This window comes from Penicillium cosmopolitanum (genome assembly GCF_028827165.1).
Source record: "Penicillium cosmopolitanum strain IBT 29677 chromosome Unknown utg000009l:1.0-9042332.0:1.0-9050551.0, whole genome shotgun sequence".
Taxonomy (NCBI): domain Eukaryota; kingdom Fungi; phylum Ascomycota; class Eurotiomycetes; order Eurotiales; family Aspergillaceae; genus Penicillium; species Penicillium cosmopolitanum.
In genome coordinates, this window is record NW_026622679.1 from 4,391,778 (window position 1) to 4,407,247 (window position 15,470).

General features: G+C 48.1%; 6 protein-coding genes across 6 annotated transcripts; 3 read left to right on the top strand and 3 right to left on the bottom strand.

Annotated features, from left to right (window-relative positions):
- Positions 1 to 18: 18 nt before the first annotated feature.
- Positions 19 to 518, bottom strand: N7509_009745 (uncharacterized protein; the record flags this gene model as incomplete). The annotated part of the gene is made up of 2 exons (XM_056634382.1): positions 19 to 271; positions 331 to 518. 2 exons carry the CDS (start codon positions 516 to 518, stop codon positions 19 to 21), a joined length of 441 nt encoding a protein of 146 aa, XP_056485002.1.
- Positions 519 to 3,727: 3,209 nt separating this feature from the next.
- Positions 3,728 to 4,169, top strand: N7509_009746 (uncharacterized protein; the record flags this gene model as incomplete). The annotated part of the gene is made up of 2 exons (XM_056634383.1): positions 3,728 to 3,853; positions 4,089 to 4,169. The coding sequence occupies 2 exons, from the start codon at positions 3,728 to 3,730 to the stop codon at positions 4,167 to 4,169; spliced, it is 207 nt and encodes a 68-aa protein (XP_056485003.1).
- A 142-nt stretch (positions 4,170 to 4,311) lies between these two features.
- Positions 4,312 to 5,031, bottom strand: N7509_009747 (uncharacterized protein; the record flags this gene model as incomplete). The annotated part of the gene is made up of 2 exons (XM_056634384.1): positions 4,312 to 4,519; positions 4,619 to 5,031. 2 exons carry the CDS (start codon positions 5,029 to 5,031, stop codon positions 4,312 to 4,314), a joined length of 621 nt encoding a protein of 206 aa, XP_056485004.1.
- Positions 5,032 to 8,653: 3,622 nt separating this feature from the next.
- On the top strand, positions 8,654 to 10,020 carry N7509_009748 (FAD-dependent oxidoreductase; the record flags this gene model as incomplete). Its single annotated transcript, XM_056634385.1, has 3 exons — positions 8,654 to 9,146; positions 9,200 to 9,587; positions 9,654 to 10,020. 3 exons carry the CDS (start codon positions 8,654 to 8,656, stop codon positions 10,018 to 10,020), a joined length of 1,248 nt encoding a protein of 415 aa, XP_056485005.1.
- Positions 10,021 to 11,351: 1,331 nt separating this feature from the next.
- Positions 11,352 to 12,278, top strand: N7509_009749 (uncharacterized protein; the record flags this gene model as incomplete). The annotated part of the gene is made up of 2 exons (XM_056634386.1): positions 11,352 to 11,809; positions 11,870 to 12,278. The coding sequence occupies 2 exons, from the start codon at positions 11,352 to 11,354 to the stop codon at positions 12,276 to 12,278; spliced, it is 867 nt and encodes a 288-aa protein (XP_056485006.1).
- A 593-nt stretch (positions 12,279 to 12,871) lies between these two features.
- Positions 12,872 to 15,182, bottom strand: N7509_009750 (putative acyl-CoA synthetase; the record flags this gene model as incomplete). The annotated part of the gene is made up of 5 exons (XM_056634387.1): positions 12,872 to 13,191; positions 13,259 to 13,421; positions 13,496 to 14,166; positions 14,276 to 14,671; positions 14,786 to 15,182. The coding sequence occupies 5 exons, from the start codon at positions 15,180 to 15,182 to the stop codon at positions 12,872 to 12,874; spliced, it is 1,947 nt and encodes a 648-aa protein (XP_056485007.1).
- Between the last annotated feature and the right edge of the window lie 288 nt (positions 15,183 to 15,470).

Below are 15,470 nucleotides of genomic sequence, written 5' to 3' on the forward strand. Positions count from 1 at the left end.
AAATCCAGAAGCAAGAATCTAAGGATAGTAAGGGGTGACGATTAGCTCACCAGTAAAATTACAAACCTGCGTTCCATCTTCCTTAAGACATCCCCACTGGGAAGCATCAGCATTAGAACCCAAAGCCACATCAATTTCTTCTGCACCCCCAGTACGCTTGATAACAAAGCTCAACCACTTCGGCTCCTCATAGTTAACACCGTTGGGGAACTCAACAACATAGTTGTGATCGGCTGACCAGCTGTCGGCGGGTGGCTGTCCGGGGCGATCCCTTCAAGTGAGCGTTAGCCACTTTTGTCAACAGAAAAACGGGGCAATTGAGAAACGTACCAATTCAGGCTTACGCTGGTGCTGTCGGAGTAGTTTGGATCCCATATAGAGAACTGAACGGAGCCCTGCTGGTCCGAATAAGTGGCCTTAAGACCAGTGATGGTGACAGGTTGGCCAGTACGCTTGGTAGGCACAGCGAGGGCACCGGTAGCGGCAAGGCAAAGGAAGGAAATGGTTGCGGCCTTCATTTTTTTTTAAATTATTAAGCAGTATAAATGCGTTTGAGTAGAAGTGGAAGCGATTGATAATTGAATTGACTTTAATTGTTAATAAAGCTGGTTATAAGCGGGTATGGGCATCTTTTATAATGTGGAATTCAGGCCCTCAACATAAATCCGACTCCAATTCGCAATGTGTATGGCTTTATGTTGCCGTCAGATTTATCGTATATGTCTCAGTCCATCTTACCAGCTGTAAGCTCTATTCGCTCTATAGTCACGCGGCATCTGCTCTGGGGATCCTGATACTCATCAGGCCCCCAAAAGGAGAGACAACCTTAAGAATAAGCCAGTCTCTCATTGGCCATGTTTTTAACAGTGTTTATTTTCGGCAAAAAGCATGGCAATAACCTATTGACTACGGCTATCGAAATTCGAAAACAGTTTTCCTTCCCAACACAATCACACGGTTTCTTTGCTTGTACCTGAATCCACGCCGACTTATTGGTTTACTCCATAAGTAACCCTTGCTTAGTCGTATCGCGTCTTTTTACGTTTGGGAATTTAGATCTCGATGAGTCACTGTAATTTGTTGAAAGATCCTACAGAAACCGGTAGAATGTCTTAGATATAGTCCTAAACAAGAGGAAGGGAGCGCACAATCAAGTGTCCCCGTGCTCCTCAACAGCATTTCGCTTCGTGAAACTCCTATAGCCAGAACTAAACCCTGAACCTTCCGGTGGCGCACCAAAATATTTCATTGAATTTGCTCTAACGCAACGTAAGAGAACCCATTTGACGAATGCTCGACAGACTTCACAACCAACGTCCTCGGAGCCCTAACCCCGTCAAGTTCCATCACCGCTGCGATCGCCAGGTCCGCACCGTCTTCTGCTCCGGCTTATCTGGCGTATGAGTCAGATCACTCCGTACCTCGAGAATCGATGTCGGCTATATCTTCCAATATACAGCCGTTTCATATTTGCTGTTCGTACACCGAGCAGATCTTCAGCCGTGACAGGAAAAATTACCACCAGGGGAGAATTCAGGGTATTAGGTCTCAGGGCAAAGGTGGAACTGACCTGGATACGACTGTTCTCGTAGCGCGAGATCTGGGGTAGACCCAGTGCTACAGCTTAGCTTGTCGATTGCTCGGCTAAACCGGGCATGACAGAGCTATCCGTCAGACTATGGTCGGGAGCTCAATTCCTTCTTGGTTGGTTTATTATCGGAAAGATCATGATGTTACTTGGTGGTTGTCCATGCCTGGCTTCTCTTCGTATCGCCGGATGCTGCGACAGCTCACTCGGCCTAGCATGGGATGATGCTGTCGCCAAGCTTCGGATCGGATAGGGACAAAAGATACAGGACAAGAGATGTAGACAAGAGTTGTAGGTCCGTCGGGATACGGAAGCTAAAGTAATGACAGTTAACCTTTGGTCGGACTGGATGAAGCCGGGGGAGATAAAATATGTTTGAACTCTACCACGTTCTGATCGAAGTGTACTGGGTCTCTCTTAATCGTTCCCGTCAACATGAGCGAAAAGGGCGTCTTGAGCAGCTGTCTTGGAACAGCGTAATAGAAACGCACTGGGATTCATTGGACCAGCCCGACGTGCATCCTTAGTTTTGAGGACTAGGGGGAAGTACGACTCAGTCGTGGCGAGTGCCATCATTCTATGACAAGAAAGAAGCATCAGCGATCTTTTCTGGTTGGCAGAGAGCACGACAAGATAAAATCTAAAGTAAATATAATCTGCATTGAGATCCAAAATACAGCCCCGGCCATAGGAATAGGCAGAGGCAACGCACCTGGGTGATTAAGAGCAGATCGAGCGGCTCGTGATCGAAAGTTTGCCTTTTCATGTAGGAGGCTGTTAGTACAGGACGAATACTCTCCGTATTGCTGCCGATAAAACCTTACGTCGAGCTATTGCTATTAGCTGTTAGTAACTGGGTGGCCGTTATCCGGTTAGATCCGCTTTAGTGTGTCCTCAAGCCAAAGCTTCCCCATAAAAGACCCGAGCACCAACCTCACTTTTTCACGAATGAAGATATCTTCGATCCAAATGTGTGGATTGATGTTTGGGATTAACGACCCAGGAATAGCTTCAAATCATGCCTCACCTGTCCATATAGAGTCCCATCTCCCAACTGATAATGCCGAACATATGACTCTTCACACCGAAGCGTCAGCTCGTCAGCCTCGCCCATCTTTAGATCAGGCGCCCAGCCCATGATCGACAGGCTGATGTGTTGCTTCAATCCAAATGCAGGGGCCAAATGAACACACACCAGTCATTGGCAGATGGAAACTCCACCCACCAATCAAACATAGACTATCCCCTCAAACCTGCAGGATGTAGGCTATGAAATTATTGCAGTGCAACCATCAAGTTAATTCCCTCATGTGAACTACCATCAAACTACATACTAGAAATTAGGTCCAGGACCCCTGTCTTTTCATCGTTATCTGAATTGAAAATTAGCAGAACCAATAACTGGATGCACTTTCATGCCGTAAACCACTACATAGACTATATTTTCTCGATCTGCATATCAAGAATAAGCAAGACTCGGTAATCAAATGCTTAGTATAGAGGCGCATTAGGTGATCCGAGCTGAGACCCCGCATATAAACATACAACGTTGATTGCGGTATAGAAAATGCCGCTGACATGCATTGGTATACCCAGGTTTGTACGCTGTGCTCAGGCAAAACGACGGAAAGCCAGATTTTTTCTTTGCACGCCGTGGAATGATTATGTTGATCATGCGGGGTTGGAATTCATTTTACAGCACTGCCCATCGGCCTTACGTTTTTCTTGCCTAAAGAGGAGTTAAAGGTATCTCCACTTGCCAATCTGGCAAAGAAGGAGTTGTCAGACGGACATGCGGCTCTCTTTAACGGGGTTAGATTGGTTGACAAGATGCCGATCCGTCTTTTTTACACTTATGCCTGACAATTATCTAGAGAATTCCAAATATCCCTTTGGCCTTCACGTCCCCATACACACCTACATGAACCAAAAATTTTCAGCTACTGTCTATTCCCTCTTATATTATAGCCCGGTATTTGCCCGAAACAGGATAGATTTTCATCGAATTATTTCTTGACACAAGTATAAAGATGCGAGGAATTCCGTCTCAGAGAGTCTTTCTCAACCATCTTCATCATTGCAAACTTTTTATTATTTCCAAACCAACGCTCTACTACCAATCAAATAAAACCATCCATTATGCGTTTTATCAGCTTCACTCTTACTACTCTCATGGCCAGTGCCTCGATGGTCATGGCTGCCCCGGCCGATTCCAATGGAGCCGCTGCTAAATGGACCTGTCCTAATGGATGGAAGTACTGCGGTGTACGTTGACCATTGAAAATATTACTTTTATTGGATTCCCTATTAATCAAACAAACTCACAGACGTGCAATGGGACCTCTTGCAAGATTGCGGGATATAACTAGTGAGTTTCATGAGCCCTGTTACGTCCGACCTTTACATGTACTAATAGATGGTTCTAGTGGGTGCGAAGCTGGTACTAGCGTAAGTACAAAGTTCCAGTGTCCTATTATACCCAAAAGTAATATGGTTTTAGTGTGTCGGAAATGGTGGCGGAGATGGTGCCCTCTGTGGTAGTGGTGGATTCGGTGATCAGGTCTGCCCGGTGAAGAAATAGGATTTAAGGCTTTTTGACCTTTTATGTGCAGTAATTTTCAGAGATAGGGATTTCAAGCAGTTTTGAGTTCGCTCGTCTTGAATCAATTTTTATGCCATTCGTTCATTCATAATTTCATTATCTTTAGAAGTTCAATGTTTGATCAAACAACCTGCAGAGATATAAACGGAGCCTCGTCAAAGCTCTCCGGTATGGTATATGTAACATTGAAGAAACTGAGCTCATTAACCTCCTGTACCATGTTGTAGATGATGCTGCAGTTCGATAGCGCGTTTGTTTTCACCTTGAGATCCAATCCAGGAAAGCCTTCCAGCCTGGTAACATTGGCCCCGTGATTGACCCCAAACCCACTGAAAAGGAAATTAAATAAAGACGGGCCATTTTCTATAGTCGTATTGGGGTACGGAATATACAGACCATTCAACAGCATCAATTGAAGACTCGGTCACCCAGTGGGTACTGTAACGCATCCCACCTGCTGATCATCAATTTCCCACTGAATAAGAGCTGGACTAAACTCAATGATATTCTTTGCGGGTCCTCCGACAACGAATTCCGCAATTGACTTTGCGGAAATTGTCAAATCTTTCGACATGCAAGTCGTGATGTTGCGGGGATAAGTATCAAATGGCGGCGAGTAGGCTTTAGCGGTGTAGAAATGATCACCCGGGAATTTGATGAGGCTTGATTTGGACTTGGGAGATAGGTACTTCAGCATCCCAGACATAGCAAGTGCAAAAAGCGGATAGAGTAGAAAATCTTCTTGGTGTTCCATCCCCGAGACTTGTCGTGGAAAAGGTGCGTGTTCTCTACCAACTGCATCCCAGATAACGGCAGCTGTGAAGGGTGCGTATGAAGTCATGTCATCCCGTACGTGCGGTCCCAGGGACCAGTCGTATTTTTGAGATTTGCATTGTAAAGCTGCGCAAGCTCATCCCAGTCGGCGGCCGAGATTTCTGGGGCGTACACACACACACACAATTCCTTAACGCCCGGCGGCTGAACCGAAAGGGCAAGTATCACTGATCTAAATATACATGCCTTAGCTAATACTGTACCTCCTTGGAGCCCATACAACATTCCTTTCAGTATATGTCATCTTAGGTGTCAATAGCTTAGCGGGACCTTATAGATTAGTGTTTGGTTAGTAGACTTGCTTGGAGACGCTTCTCCAAGTATTCAACATCCTATCCTCGGCAATTAAAGCGCGTCTACTGTCCCTAGCACGAGATAGTTAATATAGGTTAGTTTGGGGGGGATGGGTTCGTTTGTGTTGGTCGACATAGTCAAGTAGCGTCAAGTCGGCCCGTAGCGATTACGAATCGTATAGAGGCTCGCACTGCTTCCAAGTTCGGCTTCCAATTCTGATTATTTAAAGGCGATCTCCCGCCCAAAAAGAAAGATATATTGCCTCGTCGGGTATGGGTACATTGCAGCATTTCCGTCCAGTGTATGGTCCACCTCTGACATCGATAGAGAAAGTGCTCCACGGTCTCTCTTGCTTGTCTACATGTATATCGATCTGTCTCTGCAACGTTAATCCGATAGAGGTATCCATTTAGTCTGGTCATGCTAGCCCGGAGTTGGGCCAGCACGCTCCCTTCTTTCTACAATAATCGACTATACAGCTTTCGGGTGTGCTTCCCTGGCAGAGCTGCATCAACACGTTTAGAATGTCTGCCTACGTTCTCCGGCAAGCCCTTGCTGGTGACTGCCCGTGAGATGTTCAGGGTGGTTAACTTCATTCTGGGGACTTATGCTTAAGGGGTAGCATCCTCTTGTGTCACGGCTCTGGCCTGTTCTTTTGCCAGGCCTAACAATTGGTTATGCTTGCTGGTTGGAACCTGGCGGATATCCATTCGGGTTTCGTGTCTTTGTAGTCTTTGGATCAACTTATAAATCTGGCAGATGGGTTTCTGGCCCGACTGCTGTCGGGGATTCTTCAGCGTAAGTGCCGCCGCTTTGTTGCTCGTGAGCAGCGTAATCCTGTACCGTTTGAGTCCCTGTAGCGTGCTCAATACGTAGGCTATTGCTGCCAACTCCCCGGAGTATAGGTTCTGCTCTCGCCTTGCACCCAGTGTGACGGAGAAGGTCTTCAGTCTCGGTTTTCGATACCGAGGTAGCTGCTTCTCAATCGCCACTCCAAATCCTACTAGCTCGTTCCGCACCGAACTGCTGACCGCGATCCGCATAACCCCGCCCGTTTCGGTCTGTGTCTCTGGTAAATCCTAACCATCGCCCTGTATACGTTCTTCCTATGGTACCGATGTAAATAGATTAATAGTTTCCAGTGTTTCCTTCTCAATAAATTCCAGCGCGCCTGTGGCCTCATACAATGACGAACGGTAAAATTTTCTGAATTTCTTGATCTGAGCTGTACTCCTGCGGAGAGGATTGGTTACTGGTAGGGTGTGCATGTCCGTCCACATCTTCACGGCTCGTCTCCATTGCCGGTATTGCACTGTGGCGATGTGAGCCTCCGCTTCCGCTACGCTGGTCGCAACTGTGAGGAATGTCCCGATAATCGCTTGCGCTCCCACACGTTGGACTCAGTTGATCGATCCGATGTTCTTATTCTTGAAAGCATGCATCCAGACATTGGAGGCATAGTCCATCACCGGAGCCACGGTCGCTGTGAAGAGCTGTCGCTGGGGATAGACCGCGAATTCGTCGTAGCTCCATCGCGGCCTCCAGACCCTTGGAGGCTGTTGGGGGCGGACTGTAAAATGGCAGTTTCTCTGCGTCGAATGTAACTCCTCTCCTCCTTTCCCAGTCGAGCGCGTCATTGACGATTGCTTCAATATTTTCCAAGTCGTCCACGAAAGCAACCGCTCATCCCTGGCCATCGATCTGCCGCTGCCCAAAAGGCATTAAGTAGCTTCGACAGGTCTACTTACATAGACCAATACCCCAGTTTTTCACCCGACAATTGAGGCCTCTGGACTCTTGAGGCTTACCAAGCCTCTCACCCTGGATGTCTCTTAGCTTGCCCCTTAACCATACATCATAGGCTGGCAAACTAGGACGACACCCTTCAACCGACCTAGGTTAGTCTCGGGCCCCCAGGGCGAGTGAGCTAGTTGGCCACCGTCTCTTTGTACATGGGCACGCGCATCCATCCTCTTGGGCTATACAGACAGACTCTTGGCAGGACCTAGCCCTGCCACAGTGGCTGCCATTGTACACCACACCCCAGCAGAGCTCACGCTCTCGTTTCGCGTTACCTAGGAAGTTCTCCCTCCACTAGGCCGACCGTTTATTGTAGAGAGCCCTTATATACGCTCCAGCCGGCAGTGAATGTTGGTCGCTCTTTAGTAACTAAGCTTGGTCCACAGTGACTGAACAGGGCCGATAACTTACCTGTGGCTTCGCCTTAACGAGGTCTTCAGTGACCGACGTCTCCGAGCCTAGCGAGTTCGAGTCTTAACGAGGCCCGTGGGCCTTGAATGAGGTCTCTCCGATGTTAGCTTGACTGCCTGCGCCACTAGGTCACTATTGCCTAGCCACATCTCGCACGACGCGATACCAGGCCGTATTCAAGCTCAGGGTGAGAAGAAGTCGGATGGTTTTCATATCCCGTTTTCCCCTGATTTTCGTGTGGTAGTGCGGCCGTGACCCTGGCCCATCGCGCCGGGCCGTACCGCGCAACCACGGCGGATTCATTTTGGTCTTCCCACCGGGAATCAACATCGGACACCCCGAGGAGGTATGAATCCGTTGTTCCAACGGCTGTCGCCCAGTGCGAGATCACTGGCGACGGCTAGCTTTACAGTAGAGTCCGAAAACAGATTACCCCTCGGACAGTCGGGCTTTCTTTCTCAGACACAGCGCTTAAACTAAATTCGGGCAGGAAAAGTTCCACTAATGAACTTAAAGAAATTCAAAGACCGCGCGGGGTAGCGCAAACCAGTAATACAGCAAGCAGTAATAAGCATGGGACAAATTACTCAACGATTCGCTGATGATTTTGTCTCGAATACAAAGTACAGTAAAGTAATCATTACCGTGTTAGTGTTGTCTGAGTGATATATAGCTGTCCGAAACTGAGCGAAGACGTATGGACTAGTACGGTTGGTTGTAATTATGACAGAGTCCTTCTATCTAGACTTCGAGTTAATTTGTGCGATCGTTAGCTTGCATAGGCTAGTTGCATAGCCGTACGGGCGTTTACGTCCGTGTTAACTACAAAAACAGTATTAAAGGGTCAAAGCACGGGCCAAATCATCAATGCGAGATTGGAAAGGTGGTAATATTTCTCCTGCAGAGTTCGACATTAGCTAATACCTGGTGCCTCTTACCTCTTTCAGGTTTGAGACCACCTTTCTTTGCGATACTAGCCCAACTCAACGATCATTTCCAAGAACTTTGGTAGGATAATTTGTTGCCCAAATTCCTGTGACATTTCTCTTGCTATAGAAAACTAACAATGTTGTATGGATACCTTCAGGTAATTTAGCCTTTCACATTCAAACCCGCTTGCCAATATGCTCGACAGTGCCTCGTCATGCAAAATCCGCGTCGCTATCATAGGTGCCGGGATTGCCGGCCTCTCTGCTGCTGCATTCCTTCGAAAAAATCGCCATTGCAATATCGTTGTCTACGAGCGTCGTGAAGCAGACTCTCAGGAGACTTCCGCAGCACTCGGGCTAGGAGCAAACGGTATCTCTATTGTCAAGCAGCTCGGAATCGATAGGAAAGAACTTCGCGGGGTGGTGGGCGCCGGATATCGGACTTACAACCTTCACGAGAAGGAGATGAGCAAATCCCGGATCAGTAATGGACAGAATGAAGACTGTGGTATGTGGCTTGTATATCGACAGGATCTTAAGGATGCCTTGTTGCGAAGAGTCACCAGTGAGGACAGCGATGCGGAGGATGTCAAGTTAGTATACGGCTGTCACATTGTGAAGCTTGATCCGGAGGCTGGTGTTATTGAATTTGCAGACGGAAGTTCCCTCGAAGCCGATCTGATTATCGGTAAGTGGAAAACTATCAAATTCAAATGTGGCCAGACTTATAACCTCTTCCAGGCGCTGATGGCATTCGCTCCAAGGTCCGCGGAGCCGTTATTCCGGCATCGCACCCAGAGCCCGTGCCGTGCGGTCTCTCAATGTATCGATTTGTCATTCCAATGGATGTCGTCATGAACACTGTCACGACCCACGGAACTATTCCAGCTATGTACAACTACGACGACGGAACGTTCATAGCAGTCATAGCCGCTGGAGATAAAGACAACCGCAACGTAATTATGTATCCCTGTCAGGGGCATAAACTGATGAACTGCGTCTGTGCGGTCCCGGACTCGAGTCTCAAGAACCCAGACAAGCTTGAATACTCCTGGACCGCCAAGGGGAGTGTGGAAGAGCTGCTCGAGGAGATTCATGACTTCCCTAAGTGGTTAAAACAAGTCTTCAGGTTAGTAGTGAGCATCATAATTCATCAGGCTAGGATTTTCTGAGCTGACGAAAGCCACCCAACCAGCCACACTCCTCAAGTGGCGCTCTTTCAAGTTCGGGACCAGGAGCCTTTGCCCACGTATATCAAGGGCCGAACCGTTTTGATCGGCGATGCTGCTCATGCCATGGTACCTTATCAAGCCCAAGGCGTCAATCAGGCATTCGAGGATGTGGAGGGTCTCAACTTCTTATTTGCAAACACCTCCGATCGCAACAGTATACCTAGCCTTTTGCATATCTGGGATAGCATCCGCCGGCCACGAGCATCGGAAATCCAAGCGAGTTCGCGGGCTTCTCAAGCTAAAATCGCGACAAAGAGTGCAGGCAAGGCCATTCTGTCAGTAAAGCCTTATGTGGGTATGAAAGAAGCTCTCGAGCAGCTGGAGATGTAGGGAGGTCACTTCCACAGTACTATCACTACAGGAAGTAGGATTCAACTCTCAAAAATAACTTAATTAAAAGGTGTAAGTGATATTAATGAGCTTTGAGTTGTTTATTTTAGTGTATTGTATCAGATAGACTGACAGAGTAGCTTTAGAGTACCCCTCCGACGTATATGTACTCTGTGGCTGCCTACTGAATAGGAATTCCGGTTTACTGCCCACCAAAATTTAGGCGAAGCGCCTATTTCTTTGTGTAGTTCTTCCTGAATTTGATTCTCATGGCCCAATTTTCGATAGTGCACAAAGACTTTGAGGGTATACAAAATCTATGCCGCTTATATGCCTATATTATAAGGATATATAATAAATCGACAGAGCAGAACTAGTTGTTGATTACTCACTGTAATCTAAATCGATTCACAACCCAGGAGATTCTCTCATTTGGAGAAAGGGTCGGATGTAAGGCACATGTGATCATGGTATCGAACAATGTAAGTGGTGAATCCTGAGTATGTTCGTTCCGTCTAGCAGGTATCTCTATCATGGGGCTCCAAGATGCCGAAGCACGGTTGGGCTTAATACTATCGTCGCTTGAGCGCTGCATATTTACCTGAATAACACCTGAATCGTAAGGGTAAAGACATTTCTTTTTAATTTCGACTAGATCTCTATAGTCGCGCATATTGTAAATCAACCTTAATCGCTGAAGCAGGGGCGATAATAATAAATAAAGAGTGAAGCGGGGATGTGAGCAGATGGTAACAGAAATTTACATTCTGGAAAGCAAGCCTTTTCAGTGGACTGTTTTAATTAGTTACCAAAGCTTGATGTAACCTGGTGGCTACGCCAGTATTCTTATGGTCCATATAGCGCTTCATCCCGGCAGACTGCGGCTAACTAACCGATCTCGGGCTTAGTGCCAGCAAATTTGCACCCAAAGATGCGGCGTCAGTTTGGAAATTTTGGGCTGGCTTAAGCGAGCCGCAGGATATCTGGCACGCCAAAAGCCAACCAGAAAGGAGTCTAACCTGGTAAACAGCACGAGAATAGACACAGCGATCTGATCCCCAGACTCGACCGACATGTTGTTCCAACACAACAACGCTAAGGACGCCACCTTATTTTACCATATTTACCCATTTCTCCGAGTCAAATTTCTCTTCCAAACTTCCCCCCTCCCTGGCTAAACCTCCTTCCCGTGGTCAATTCGAACCTCACAGAAATTAGGGTATACCCGCAATTACAAATAAAGTGACACCGAGACGACCAGTATTTCTATTTATCAAGAGCATCCTCCCTGAGAAGACTTTGATTACCGCGCGTGAGCCACTACAGACACCATGCCCAGCATTTCGATAACCGAAGGGTACACCTTCACAAATTGGGGGCCGTTAACAACAACTTTCACGGCACCCGCCAGCTGCGCTACCGCGACGGGAAACTATATGATAGGACTAAACACGACAGCTCCTGTCTTGGAATATGCAATGCAGTGCTCTACGGCAGGTTACGGAGACTGTATTCCGAGTGGGACAGTATCTGACTTTACCACTTCAAATGACAACCCAAAGACAATATATGACCAGGCATATTTATCACCTGGCCTCTACTGTCCTTCTGGGTGGGCTACGAAAGGAATTGCAGTACGCGATGCCGACAAAAGTCTTAGCACATCGGGTGTCCTGAGTTCCGTTACCAGGGTTTCGATGCCTACCTTCATACCCCAATGGGAGAACCCAGTTACGTTATTTTTGGATCTTTTGGACCCGAGCGAGACGCTCGTTATATGCTGTCCAGAGTAAGTCAAACTTTCCAAACTGACACCCATATAAGTTCATATTCTGATTCGTTATTCCAGCTCGATGACCGCAGACATCGCGTTCGGATGCTACTCTACCGTCTCCGATTACAAAATCACAGAAGGATGTATGCGTGATATTCCTGCTACGGATCTGGGCACTTCAACTGAAACAATCATTTCCGAGGGGAGTACTTCCAAGCAGCTTATCAATATTATCACTGGGACGCAGCCAATCACTGTCGCGACACGAACTTTCAGTCCGTCGGAAGCGTCTAGGCTCGTCGCAGTTTCGGTAATGCCTATGTTATCACTTGTTCATCATCAGTCTGATCTACCGAGTGCTATATCCAGCCAGACTGCTTCACCTTCTAGCTCGGCCACAAGAGTTGCTCCAAACGGGATTATTTGGGGTGGATTGGGTAGTTTCCTTGCTACATACTTGGTTGTTGTCTTTGTATACTTATAAATTAAATTTCTAAATCAAATGATAAAAATAATACTAAAACACAAACCTTGATGGCTGGCGTCTTACTAGTAGGCATCCGTCCTTGCACCCATTCACCTTTCCTGCTTCCTTCAAGTTGATCTTCTCCATCCTTCTTTCTAAGCCATTCTTTTTTCTAAGCTTACTATTTTACTTATTGGCGAGAGAGGTCCACGGGTGGGAAAGATGAAATGGAAGAAGATGATGGATCTATGCGACGGAAGAAGGAATCCTTTCACGCTATATCTATCATCTTCCATCTCATTTTTTCCGCCTCTCTCGCCAGTTATCTGCTCATACACGTTACATGGCCTTCGTCGTATCTGCGCCCTTCAAGTTCACATCTTTACAGGCCCTCGGAATTCGTATCAAACCATTTTCCACATCAAATTCCATACCAGACCTCAATTTCAAACGCTAGCTATCTTAAACTCAACCAAAACCCTCAAACCTAAAGCTTAGCCTTAGCCTTAACCCCATCCCCACCCTTAGCCAGGAAATACTCCCTAACCCGTCCCCTCGCAACATCAACAACATCCACATCCTCAACAGTCGGCGGAACACTAACAACTCCCTCAAAATCCCCCACAACCCCCCTTTTCAACAAGTTCCCTCAACACCCGTCTCAAAGTCTTCCCACTCCTAGTCTTAGGAATCATACCCCGACCCTGAATCATTCCGCCCAATGAAGCGATAGCCCCGATCTGCGTCCGGACAATCTCATTAACTTCGGTGAAGAGTTTTGCCGGTGGTTTTGCTGGGAGCTCTTGATTGGAATCTGCGTTGCGAAGGTGTATAAATGCGAAGGGGAGATGGCCCTTAATCGGATCTGGAATTCCGATGACACTTGCTTCGCTTATGGAGGGGTGGGAGAGGATTGCTTGTTCGATTGTTCCTGGGAGTTGTTATTAGCTTTGAAATCAAATCACTTTCCCATCTTGAATGCACCGCGCTGCACTTACCAGTACTAAACCGATGAGCCGCAACATTAATAATATCATCCGACCGAGACATAATATGCACATAACCATCCTCATCAATAAGTCCCGCGTCACCGGTATCAACCCAATTCTTTCCCACGCTGTCAAATCTCTTCAAATAGCCCTTATAAAAGCGCTCCTCGTCCTGGAAAAGACTTGTAAACGCCGTTGGTGCAAGCGGGGCTTTCATGACGATATTTCCCATTGTTCTGGGGTTACTTCATTGCCTTCGTCGTCGACGACTCGAACGTCGAAACCTGGCATTGGGAGACCTGCTGAACCGGGGCGTGTCGATAGGGGTTTTACTTGCGCTGTCTCGGTCTCAGTCTTCTCCTTCCCGGGTGTAGGTTTAACAATAGCCGCACGACTATCCAACGCAAGACCCGTAATTGGCGAACCCGACTCCGAAGACCACCAATTATCAACGACCTGCGCGCCCTGCGCCGCGTACTTCGAAAGTAGATCCTGATACGCGGAAACGATACTCGGCTCACTGCGCTCTCCGGCCAAAAATAGCGCACGTAGCGATTTGAGACCACCACGTTGTCCGACTTCTTTGAAGAGGGCGTCATTCGGGTCATCTTTGCGAATGGCTCGCATGGCTGTTGGTGCTGTGAAGAGGGTGTTGACGTGATGTTTCTCGACGATGCGCCAGAAAGTTCCTGCGTCTGGGGTCCCGATTGGTTTTCCTTCGAATAGGACTGTTGTTGCGCCTACTAGGAGTGGTGCGTAGAGAATGTATGAGTGGCCGACGACCCAGCCTATGTCTGAGGCGCAGAACATTACGTCGCCGGGGCCGTGGATGTTGAATAGTGAGCGGATTGAGAGGTCTAGGCCGACGGCGTGACCGCCTGCTTCGCGGACTACGCCTTTTGGTAGACCTGTTGTGCCTGGGAGGTTGTTAGTGAAACTGATATAGTCACAGCAGAAGTAATTATAAGCATAGAATGTATGCCAGTGTTGAGTTCAAGTTGGGGCATTGCAATGGGCCAGTCTTACCACTGGTATAGATAATATAAAGCGCATCCGTACTCTTAACAGCAACAGGACCCGCCTTCACCCCACGCATACGGCCACTCTTAACAATGCGCTGCCAATTCCGCTGACCACCAAGTTTATCGGGATTATTCCATCGCATCTGGTCCCGCTGCCAGATAATAACCTTACTAGGTTTGAACGTGGCAGCAGCGACGGCACCCTCGACTAGCGGCCGGTACGAGATGGGACCTTTAGCTCCTTCAATACCGCACGAGGCGGTCATGATGGCTTTGGGACGCGCTGCGTCTATCCGTTGCGCTAGTGACGCCGCTGCAAAGCCACCGAAGACCGCGGCGTGGATTGCGCCGAGTCGGGTTATTGCCAGGGCGGCAATTAGGGCTGCGGGGATCATTGGCACTGGATGGCAGGATGAGGTTAGTCATGTTTTTAGACCTCTTGGGTGGATATCGTGTCTGTCTCAGATGACAGGATCGATGATAGCAGAGCAGGCAGGCAGGTTGGCCCACATACTGTAAATAATAACAACATCACCCCTCATAACCCCCTCCTCCCTAAGCACACCCGCCAAAACCTCCACCTCATCCAGTAACCGTCGATAAGTATATTCCTCCGTGATCCCAGTAACAGGCGACTCCCAAATAATCGCGACCTGGTCACCGAGTCCATTCTCCACATGCCGATCAACACAATTGTAGCTCGTGGAGATCTCACCGTCCGGAAACCAAGACCAATGCTCGTGTTGGACACCGCTGGGCAGCGTCTTCGTTCGCTGCGTCAGTGCTTGGGTTGGCTTTTGGGCCCAGTGGAGCCGATTCGCGTGTGTGGTCCAGAAGGTTTCTGGGTCTGTGAGGGAGTGGGTGTGGGCTGTTTGTTGTGGATGTGGATGTGGCGTTGGCGTTGGAGCCATGATTGTGGTTGGGATTGTGGCTGGGTCTGGGCTTGGGCTTGAATGTGGGTGTGGTTGTGGGTGTGGGTGTAGGTTTAAGCGAAGCAAGCTGTGTTGTGTTCAATTCCAATTCCGGGGAATGGTTGGGGAATGGATGAAGTTGACGTGATGTGATACTGCACGGCCCGGGCCAGCATTAAGAAGTGAACATGGCCCGAGGTTCTCAAAGTCCATCCGAGCCGCTCCGATACGATTGGTTCGGGCCTGTGGAAGAGAAACGAAATGATGCAGGGGGTGTGTGGATAGCGC